This window comes from Calonectris borealis, chromosome 3 (assembly GCF_964195595.1).
Source record: "Calonectris borealis chromosome 3, bCalBor7.hap1.2, whole genome shotgun sequence".
NCBI lineage: Eukaryota > Metazoa > Chordata > Aves > Procellariiformes > Procellariidae > Calonectris > Calonectris borealis.
Window position 1 is genome coordinate 89,322,509 of NC_134314.1, and position 11,817 is coordinate 89,334,325.

Here is an 11,817-nt window from a genome sequence, read left to right on the forward strand (position 1 = left end):
CCCAGAGTGTCTCAGACCTGGACTTTGGCTCTGGTTGGAGACGCAGTTTTTCCAGTGGGGATGGTTTAAAAGTGCCCCATTACACAAGAAGGTGGTGTTAACAGCCACAGTGGGGAAAAAAGAAAGAGGAAAGAAAAAAGGAAGAAAATCAAACATCACAGAAAAAGGCACTACCTTAGTCATAGTTCAGCTATGCATGGGAGAGCTGGACAGAAGGAATTTCCAGTCTGCTCAGCTGCTTTGTTGAAATGCTAGAGCTAGCCTGTAGGCATGGTGTGAAAGGAAATGTGACCATCAGTGCGGGGCACAAAGTAAAAAGAATTAGCAGCACTCGGCTGCATTATGCAGGAGGTGATGCTTGTAGATGTTCCTGGCTCTAAAAGTTGACAAACAGCAAAGATAGGAAGGAGATTGCTTTTACACTCAGTCAAAATTTGAAAGACTGTTCCTGTGAGACACCATGGCCAAAAGCCTAAAAAGTATTTTTAAAAGTATTTAATGCCTAAATCCTTTTGGTCTTGAGTGACACTAGGGATGTATTCAGTGCCCTTCACATCTAAGCAAGTAGAGGGCTCGTTTCCCAAGAGGGGCTGAGCCCGTTGCAGGATCTCTCCGTGCATGTAACAAAATTTAATAGTCCACCACTCTGTCTCACCTCCCTTCAAGTACGGAGCTCCTCACATTTTAGTTGCCGTTCTCTAGCATCGCTGACAAGAGTCACCCTTAGCATTGCAGTTTGATGGGGTCTTCCCAAGCTGTCTCTCTCTCGTTGTTGTCACTTTTTAGCTATGGTTATGGGTCAGGTCTTGCTTTTCCTTTTTTCAAGATCTGATTCTTCTCTTCATCAGGCATTTTAATCTAGAGCTTAACTGAAATGCATTCAAGGTAGATGAATGCTACATCGACTTCCAGTCGGTGGTACAACAGGTCTAAAATAACTCCTACTTGCTGGCATTTGTAAGGCTTCACTTGTTCTAGCATGGGCTCCTTTGCTGGGCTGCAGTTTGAGTAGTAACACAAGCATGATAGTGTCCCAGCATGGGCAGTCCAGATTTCAGGCCGTTTGGTATAAAGGGGCCTTGTAGAGCTCCCTGTCTATCCGCCTTGGCAGTGCTCTCCTTTTCTTGCATAAAGTTATCTCAGATGCATTCAAATAAAAGCTCTGTAGACTAGGCTTTCCAGCTAGACAGCAAGATAGACCGTTCTCATCCATTTTAGAGCTAACATTTACAGGTTAATTACTGGTTACTAACTGCTGGTTTCTAGCACAGACTGCTGCACTCAGAAATCAATGGGATAAGATGTGATAGTTTGCAACGTCAGCAGAGGAACAGACCCCCATGAATGAAATTAGACAATGCTTTGTTACTTGCAAATCCAAAAACTAGGAAATCAATAGATATTTTTGGTTTTGTTTTTTTTTTTTTAGCTTTCATTGAAGCACCAAGTTGGCAGACATGTTGAAGCTATTTACATTCAAGTTTCAATAAATGTAGTGCTGGAGATTCCTCTAAATGATTTTATCTTGTTTTTAAAATAAAATCTGCATGATCATTCTGCATCCCTTCCCTACTGGCATCAGTTTTGTTCTTGCAGCCAAGAGAGTCAGTTAATAGTTTCATTCAAACTTGCTGGCTCCAGCTTTTGTTTTTGGTTTCTCCCATCCCTTCTATTCCTGCTGTCTCCTAGGGGAGACCCAGCAGGAGCTGTCAGCTACAAAACTTTTTTTTTTAAAAACCCAGCCATTGCTCCGATTGTACTAAACCAAGCAAGGAAATGTAACCAGTTGTTTTTCTTTTCTGTGTGTGTCTGTTCTTTCTCCCAACAAACCATATGCTCAACCTCCTTACCACTGCCAGTGACTTATCAGGCCAGTGACGTACTTTTTCTCCCTTGCTTTACCTTAGGCCCTGACTTGGCAACTCACGTGGCAGATGCTTTCCATATGGCATAGGCTTTTTCAACCATGGTGCATTTTCAGCTATTGCAGTGCTTCCATCCGCCGTGCTGGTATTATAAAGCAGAGCGGGTGTGCCTGAGCACTGGTATTGAAGCAGACACAGTGACTAACCCTTCTGCCAGCCCATCATTCTTGCTGCTTCCTTGCCCATCACCAATGCTGCAGTAAGTGCAAAAACGGGAAATGTTTTAGAAGAATATTCTACTGAACAGAGACAAGGCTAACGCAACTCTGGTGGCAACCACCAAGCTTGGGTGTACTTACTGCAGGTGTTTTATCCTCTCTAGTGTTTTTACTGCTGTAGCCAGCCTACGTGGTGTTATGCAAAGGACTAGGTGGTGGTATACTAGCAGTCAACTCGAGCATAGTAAAAGAACTTGGGCATCAAAGTGCTTTTTGTGCTGTGATTAAAAAAAAACAAAACCACACCTCCCCTGGAGATGGTCTGTACAGAGGCTAGCTAATGCTTGTCCTTAGGCTGTAGGAGCCAACACTAGTAAAGAGGTAGGAAAGCAAAGCTAGACCAGTTCCAGCTTGCTGCTCTGGCCGTTCATTGGCATACCTGTACACATGGAGACCTGAGCCAAGGGAAGCAGGCACAAGCTCTGGAAACTTTAGGGTACATATGCCCTCTGAGGATCAAATCCTGGAATCAGGCACCAAAGAACATGTGAGGATCTGACTCATGGTGAGTGGGTACAGCACACCACAGCTACAGCTCACCCCAACTTCCATGGACTCCCTGGGTTTTTGCTCCATTTTCTTCTGTCAGTAAGAAGGCTGAATATATATAGTTTGTAGACATCTCTGCAGATGGAGCAGAAAGGAGAGGCAATAACTGTGCTAAGGTGAAATGGCAATTTCTGCATTTGCAGGTTCACAGAGACGGAGGCTTATTCCAGCTTTATCACTTGATACCGCTTCCCCAGCAAGGAAGCCTGCCAACAGCCCCGGGGTACGCTGGGTGGATGGGCCCCTGCGAAGTGGGCAGAGGGGGCTGGGGGAGCCCTTTGAGATCAAAGTCTATGAGATAGATGATGTGGAGAGGCTCCAGCGGCGACGAGGTGGGGACAGCAAGGTGAGTAAAATCCATGTAATTTGTCTCCCTCCTCCTCCTGGAGGGTGTAAGAGGAGGAATTCAGATTATGCAGTCAGAAATGTGTAGTATTGTATACGGTTAATTCAACAGGCAGCAAAACCTATTACCTCATTTAAGAGCAGTTATGACTCAAGTTATGCCTTCTTCCATAGCAGCTAACGGACATTGGTACCTCGCATTTTTGCCCCTTGCTTATAGTCTTGGCGGTTACTGTGCTCCAGCATCTCGTCACATCTGTCTTTCAAGGCAGCAATGGTGCCTCAAGTGCTTTGATGGTATTGTTTTCTGGATAGCTAATGTCTGCTCTCTAACAAAGTTGTTCCTGACAACCTCAGGCCTCCAAATTTACAAAAAGATCAGGGAATTGTAAAGGTCAGCTCTTGGGAGGTATGATTGGGAAGAGTATCTGAAGTTGGTGGAATACCACTAATTTTAGAGTAACTGTGGATATAGACTTTATTATTATTTTAAGGCAGTTTTTCCTCCTAGTCCCTGTCACTTGGTTAGGCTGTTTGTGATGTTGTTCTCCGATATGATTTTGTACGGAGAAAAACATCACTTGTTGGGGTGGGGTTTCCACTGCACTTCACCCACAGAGCAGGTTTGTCTACAGAGCAGAAGGCAGAATAGGGTTGGGACCTTCACACAGGCTTGGAGGAGGATAATTCTTCTATTGGGAATGCTCCCACACTAGCGAGGGTAGCACAGCCCTCACCGTGGGCTCACTTACTGCACGTCTTGATGGCTGCCATCCCTCAGAAGTCGTGCGAGGCCAGGCTGGGTGTCTCCAGACAGCCCTGCACCCTGTGCTCTTACTGTGCCTCATATCTTTAGAGAAAATATATCTTTTTTATTAACGATTGTGAATTGCTAGCGCTTTTCATAACATATTCCTTTTGTTTAAGGATGTTTTAAATTTGATATTGCTACCAGTTCTCTTATTTTATAATATGACTACTGCATTTCTTATGGGCCAAGCACAAAGATGTATTTAGGATTTTAATACAGCAAGCAATGGATTTCCTTCTCCCAAGAGCTTAGATTTTCTTAGCCAAACTTCTGGTGACAAAAACCAGAAATGTTTTGCTACAGTTAATCTGATTTCAAGATGCTGCCTGTTATTAATTATTATGGTTTATTATTAACTATCGTTGCAAAGTCTCCAAAGCTCACTGATGGAAAACATCAAAACCAAACAAAAGCAATAAAAATAAAACAGATGATAGATGATTTCATGCAGTGATTCATATGCTTCCAAAGTAAATGGCTCATTGTCAGTATTGTTGATTGGAAGATCATGTGACTGAATGGGTCTGGGTATTTCTTCTCCTCTTCACCTATTCCTTCCCTGCTCCTTTTTCCTGGTTGGCAGGAAGTGATATGTTTCAATGCCAAGCTGAAAATCCTGGAGCATCGCCAGCAGAGAATTGCTGAGGTCAAGGCCAAGTACGAGTGGTTAATGAGAGAACTGGAGGTGACCAAACAGTACCTGATGCTGGATCCTAATAAATGGCTCAGTGAATGTAAGGACATTGTTTTATTGCCTGGACTCATAGATGTCCTTTGGTTTATTTCATGGGGGGCGGGCAAGGAGGGGAGCAGAAATGTTTGCTAAGAATGAGATGTGAGCTACTCTCTTTGTAGACTAAAATGAACCGACATATGACCTAAGGGCAAGTTTTAGATTGACTGTATTTCTAGAACTAGTCCCTATAATTCTTATTAAATGTTGACAGTGGAACTGAACAATCCTTTTTGCCTGAGAGCTGAGTGTTGAAATGGTACAGCATTGTAGTGGTGAGTATTGCCATTGGTAGATTAACGTTCATGCGTTTCAGTCCACAGCTCCTGAAAATGAGATTTTTTTTTTTTGGCCTCAGATCACTCAGACATATGAGCAATATTATAAATCTGCTCTTCTACCACAGAATAACACTATGGAGCAAACTTGTCCCTTGGCACCAGTGGGCTTACATGAAAAATGAATTTGGCCCATTTTTTATATCTATAGATGTGTAAAGTTCAGAGAGCTTAAAGGGCATTCACATTCAAATGAAGAAGTACCTCAACACCTCAAAGGAAAAAAGATAAAGAGTACTGCAGTAATTGTACAACAATTTTTTGTATTAGCAAGCAAATGAGTTCATGTCAAAGAGTTCTAGGAAAAAAAACGAGCTTCAATTTATTTAGGATAATTGCAGGTGGCAAAAGGAGATCGGCTGGTGTGTTCTCTTAAAGCATCCTAACTCTTCCTTTGACAGCTGCCATAAGTTAAGACTAGATTGGTACATCCTGCAAAACAACCACAGTATATGTTTCAGGAACGTTATTAAGGGAGAGAGGTAAAAAGGACAGATTTAAAGGGAGCAGAGACTTTGCCATACATTGCCATCCACTTACTGTGTGATGCCTTTGCTTCTGATTCCAGTGTGATAAATGCAGAAAGCCTCAAGGATGGCACAGACCTCAGGGACCAGATAAGATGGGAAGTGCTGGCTCAGACAAGCACGGAAGACGCTGCCAGCTGGTGTCTGGCAGCATATGGGCACCTGTGGTGGAGTGATTGATGTGTACGCCTTCCCTTGCCCCTCTTGAGTGGTCTAGTGAGAATCACATGGAATAGGGAGAGGTGTGAGGAGCAAGGAGGTTAGAGGTTGGTTTCTAACTCTGAGTTCTGAGTTCAGCAAAGGACTTGCCCTCCCAGGGCAGAGCACCTATTTAAATCTCTTTCTGGCCAGCAGAATGTCTGAGAGAGTCGGTACATCTCATATACATGCCCCGAATAGGGATGACTTTAAGTATGTGCTTAGCATTCAGAATTTGCTTAAGCGTGGTGCTGAAGCAGACCCTGAATGCAAACAATGGAAATCATTGTAAACAGATTTAACTTGGCCTGTTTTACACCTTATTGCTGAATTTCCCCATGGTGTTCAACCTGTGTGTTCCTTATGGGCATGAAGGTTAACCTGAAGCCTACAGGTATTTTGTGCCAGCCAGTTTCTTTGCAGTGAGCCACGTGGTTGCTGGAAGAATAGTTCTGGTGGCTTTTCTTGGGGAAGGATGTTGGAGTGTGGCAAAAGGCTTCTGTACTTCTGGAGAGTATGGCAGAGCATATCGCTCAAGAAAGCATCCAATGCAATCTTAACAGTATTCTTCACCATCAGCAAGCTGCTGTGCCATTTTAATAGCCATTAAACAGAAGAGGCAATTTTTGATGACAATGGCAAGCCAGAGATAATATTGTATACTGCTGATGGCTTTAAAGACTTGAATTAGCTCTGTCTCTCCCGCCCACCAGCACTGGGTTTTGTTTGCTTTTCCTATCTGTGTTTTCTTTCCCACAGTTGATCTGGAGCAGGTATTTGAGCTGGATTCTCTGGAATACCTGGAGGCCCTGGAATGTGTGACTGAGCGTTTGGAAAACCGTGTCAACTTCTGCAAGGCCCATCTCATGATGATCACCTGTTTTGACATCACCTCTAGACGCCGATAAAGAGTGAACCTCAATTGAATTTCAATGCACATCTCTGCCATCCTCCTTTTCCCTTCTGAATAGCATCCCAAAGACAACAGAATGAGGATGAAGGTTGGAGTCAAGTCTCAACTGTGTGTATGAGAGATTTGCTTTACTATACAGAAGAGTAGTATTAAAAAAAAACAGGACGAGCGTGAAAAATGGAGATATAAGGTTGTTGATTCTCTTAGCCTAAAAGAGCACTTTGAGGAACCTTTAAGGACATGTCTGTAAATAAGAACTGCTGGCAGAAGACACTTCTTTCCCTGCGTTAGCTAAGGGAGGAGGAAAGGTGGTTTTAGGACTTCCATTGAGAGGTTCATTAAAAGAAAACCTATCCAGAAAAACTGTTTAAGTGCCTTGCAAATCTTTATTATCCAAACATTTATGTTCATACTTTATTGTGTACAGATGGTGCTAGTCAAGAAAAGAAAAAGGAAAAAAACAAACACACTTTTGAAATGTATTTACAGCTTGTTTTTCTCTTGGTGTTTTCTCCTATTTCAGACTTGCTGTTTCTAAGTAACTTGTGTTTGTAGAGATATTTCCTAATCAGTACAACATATGAATAAATGTTAACTGTCTTTTCTTGTTACCAGAGTAAGGCCACTCAAAGAGAAATTCAACTTTTCCAGATGACACAAAAAATATTTCTAGCAGTGAGTGAGGTTTGCTTGTATGTTCTTCTGTACTATCTTATATGCTGGAGGACACAGTAATTTTCCCAGCCTGTAGGTTCTGCAATGTATGAGAGAGGAGAGGTGACATTACCATGAAGTAAATACCTTTTCCATTTGATCCAACACTCATAACTTGCTTTCTTTTTCATGTATTTTTAGCTTTGTACTGGTTAGAGTTATGGATGAAGAGGCACTTTTATCCTAACCCAACTTACTGGAAAATGACTCTTTAAGCTGAGGGCTGAGGGTCCAAAAATGAGTGATCTGTTCTGTCTTTCTTTCTTGAGACTATGACTGATAAAATTCAGCTTCGCCTCTTTTTGACATATACCACTGCAAAACATGTTTTGGCAGTTTTTGGTCCCTGGCCCAGTCTGTCCATAGTCACAGATGTACCAGAAAAGCGCAGGCTCTGTTCAGCTCAGCTAGTCTGGAAATAAACGGGAGTCGTGAGTGAGTGGATACAGCACTTCAGGCATGTTGGCTATGGCATTTTCCTTATCAACACTCCAGTATTGAAGCCATGGCAAAATTCACATTGACATCAAAAGGACGAGGGCCTGTGCCTCAGTGCACATCCAAATGTTCTACTTGTTTGTGTCTTTATCTACAAAACAGTATGTGGGAAGGAACATCCTTTGTGTTTCTTAAAGAAATGTGTGAAATCTGCATTTTAATTACGTATGAGCATAAAGAATTATTTTGTTGAATTAGGTTTCTTCTTCTTTTATATTGAAATAAGCCCATTCACAAAAATTCCTCTCTCACATACACTTGTGCTACCTTCCTGTTGCTTATGAGAAAATAAGAGCATCATTTAACATATACTCAATATGCATCAATTTACTGTTGTACTTAAATGCAACTCTTCTTTTACCTGCACCGTCATATTAATGCCATCTTACAATATCCCAAGCAGTGAATCCCAATGGAAAAATAACCCTACAAAAATACTGATAGATTTTCTAGTGGTTACCTGAAAAAAAAAACTTAAAAAAAAAAAAAAAGATAGAAATAACATTTATACAGATTTATTTTCTTTTAATACTCTACAACTTGTAATAACAAATCTTATTCATTTTGTTAGCCTTGTCACTGTATTTTGTAGAAGATTCTTATATTCTACAGGATTATTTGGAGGGAAAAAAAGGTCCTATATGAAAGTCACTTTCTAGTCTATTCCACAGCATTTTCCTATCATGAAACTCATATTCCAAGTAAGTATTAAAGACATATGTCTGATCTCTCTCCCCTTCTCTCTCAAGGCAAAAAAAACCTCTGAAAAAAACCCAAACAATGCAATTTCCCTAGCTTTGTTTCTCTTTGTAATTATTTCAGTGGGGCTTGTTATGTATTGGTTCTGTTGAGACCATCTCTTCTCTACAGAGCCCCATGAATTCAGTTCAGCTCCACAGAGCCATGGGAATTGCCCCTTCCGTTTTGTGCTGGATGAAGACCTAGCACCCTTGGGATATGGAGTGCATCTTTCTTTATGTCCTTAGTCCCGCGAAGGCCCAGGTACACGCTGCCAGGTCACACAGGAGAGAGACTTTCACAGCCAGCTCCCATCTCTCACTCTCCTGCCTCCCCAGGTAGACCTGTACTGCTGTGATGCTGTGCTGTGCCTGTCTCCCAGGCCATGCCCCCATATTCAAAGAAGACCCTTCCTCGTCGTGCACATGAAATTAAGTGCTGCTTCTTTAAGCTTAAGCATTTCTGAAAATGGCTGTGTTTACCGGAAGGTGGTCATTGGGCTAATTGGGACGCATTGTCCTTCCTCTGCTGAAAACAAGCAGCCCAAAATGGGCATGTTGGGCTCCCTGGGGATCTGCAGTGAGATGGTAAATGGCAAGCGGTACAGTAAAAGTAAACATACACTTCATAGAAAGAAAGTGAAATCCTAGCAAATGGTGCATGCACAGAATTATTATCAAGAGATGCCCTCTCACATAGTCTGGGACTTACACAGAAGTGGTGACGTTTCTATAAATCAAGTAGACACATTTCAGAGCTATTGTAAAATATCTATTACATGTAATATTCCTCAGCATCATTAACTCAATTATTCATTGTCTCTAGATCTGGTACTTCTGTAGATTAGGAAGCATAACAAAAAGCGCATCTATCTAGCCATTATTTTAAAAAATAAAAGCATATGTTTGCCCTGTTTATCATGATGGACCAAAATTGATTCCTAAAGCCAAATGGATTATGCCAAGGATGAATTTGGCATACTGAAAATACTAACTGAGCAGAATCAGAGTGGCCATCAACACTCCCATCATACACTAGTACTCATATCCTAAAATCCATACTCATCTTCTCTTTTTTGACTTTCTGTCAGTGCATTTCAGAATTTGCCACTGTATTTTTGGGAATTGTGGTGGTTTAATGCATAAAAGGGAATGAAGATTTGTGGAGATTCGACATCTGTGAAATGTTTTCTCATTGAAAATAGCTTTTTACTTTAGAATTTACATTATTATACTTCAAATATCTGCAAAACAGATAATTAAAAGCATCAGGACCTTATTATGAAATTGATCTTAGTCTACAATGGCCAGCACTTTACAGAAGACCCATACATTTCTGCAAGTCATCCAGGAAGTCTCATTCTTCAAGCAATTGCCAGTGCAATGCTGGTTTTATCCTGATTTTTTAAAAGGCCTTAAGTTGCCCAAAATACACAAGAGCAACGTGAATGGACTGCTTAATTGTTTGCATGTTCAGAAATCAGTCTTATTTCCCTGGGACAGCTTTAGTAGGAAACAGCAATGTTAACATAATTAGGTTTGAAGGTTAATTCTTTGTTCGCATGTGTATCAGGAGATCACAGTTCTCCGTTGTCAGCATACCAGCCACTGGTCCGCATCCCCACCGCTGTGCTCCGGCGTGGGCAGCTGGGGCACTTTGGGCCTCATTCTGAGAGCTGCTCACCTTGGCATACTTATTTATACCAGGGACAGAACTTGCTTTATAGCCACAAAGGCAAGTGAAATCTTAGACTGGAGAGTTTGGCTGCGATCTGGATGCAGACATCCCACTGGCCTGCGTGGGCGCTCGCAGCAGGCAGACAGCCACAGGTCGCGCACCTGCCAGCTCCGGGCGCTGGGTCACTTCGTATCCTCGAGAGCATAGGGCAGCCCTAATTCCTTGTGCGTTTGTCTTAACGATGCGCGTCTTTTCTCCTACCATGCCTGCCTTGTATTTGCCTCAAAACGATTTCTTGTCAATTCGTTCCTATCTAAGCACTCCGACGTATTATTTCACAGAAAGGCAAGGAAGCAAACCGATACCCAGGCTTCCCTTTCTTAGCTCTTTACCGGGCCTGTTCTCATCTCACCTGCACTGGTATAACTGAGGGACAACTGCGTTAAGAGTCAGGAGAGTTATAGCAGAGTAAAGCCAGTTGCGCGGAAAAGGAAAATTCATCCACCTGCCATTTCTTTGGGTATTTGCTGTGCTGCTAGTTCTGTAGTCGAAGAATACACTCCTCTTATCTGTTTGATACCCCGCATTTGCCTAAGGGCCATGCGCAGGGCTATCGCTGAACATCTGGCCTCGATTCAGTCTTGGAAGACTCCCACTGCCGTACAATGTAATTTGTGAAACTTGCAGCTGCGTAAAATAGTAACTGGTAAAGAGCAATGGCATGATCCTCTGACATGAAGCAAGCAGTGAGAGCTGCAGATAATGTGCAGAAAAGGATGAAAGGTACACACTAATATTTTTTTCTTTCATCTCTGAACATGGCAATTATAGAGGCAGAAAGCTGGGAGTGATGCTGGGAGTAATGCACATCAAATCCCAAGCTTGCTCACAGGATAGACTCCGTCTGTCTTTAAGTGTTTTTTTTTCTTTTTTTTCATTTATCTCGATAATATGGTTTGTCTTAAAATAGCAACTATTACCTGTGGCATATAATTCAAATTTTGTGACAGCTGAAGGATGTAGACTCTTTTACAAACATCACCTTTTACAAATGTTTGTGATTTTGTTGCATCTTTTGTTCTGAGCTAAAAATAATCATAAAAATAAAGCATATAGGCATACAAACAAATGTATATGTACACAGCCTGAGAGAGACAGTCCCCTCACACATTATTGTGGGGAGGTGGCATAGCTGTTCACAGATGGCAACATCGCTCCCCCTTCCTCCTCCAAGGAGTACCTGTAAAACCTTTCTCCTTGCACTCACCAGGATGAAGCTGACTTATGCCATACTGTAGGGAAAACCTATGCTTGAAACACTTTCAAAGGCTTCTTTTAAAGGTCCTTTCTTCCCCATGTTCTTCAGCCTGTAAAGCCAAGTTGCTACAGTTCCCACGTAGAGGCTGTCATTGAAGCATTAAAGCCTGAAAAGTAATCCAAATGAGCTACTCTACATTTCAGGGTGTCATGAATTTAAGGGAAGATATTTTACAATCATGGCTGTTAAATACAGCAATTTCTGCATATGCGTGAGGCATGCAGCATAGTTACATCAATTGAAAGCCTGGGCTCTTAGCTTTCTATGTGAGAAAGCTTTCTGTCTAGTCCTAATACCTTTAAAATCGTAACTTGA

At 42.0% G+C, this 11,817-nt stretch overlaps 1 protein-coding gene across 1 annotated transcript in view; it reads left to right on the forward strand.

The window, feature by feature from the left end:
• Positions 1–8,610, forward strand: part of KIF26B (kinesin family member 26B) — a 304,053-nt gene extending 295,443 nt beyond the window's left edge. The window contains exons 13-15 of the mRNA XM_075146579.1: positions 2,836–3,038; positions 4,432–4,582; positions 6,404–8,610. Of these exons, the coding sequence (XP_075002680.1) occupies positions 2,836–3,038; positions 4,432–4,582; positions 6,404–6,552 (503 nt within the window). The 3' untranslated portion in view covers positions 6,553–8,610. The remainder of the gene's footprint in view (positions 1–2,835; positions 3,039–4,431; positions 4,583–6,403) is intronic.
• The last annotated feature ends 3,207 nt before the right edge of the window (positions 8,611–11,817 follow it).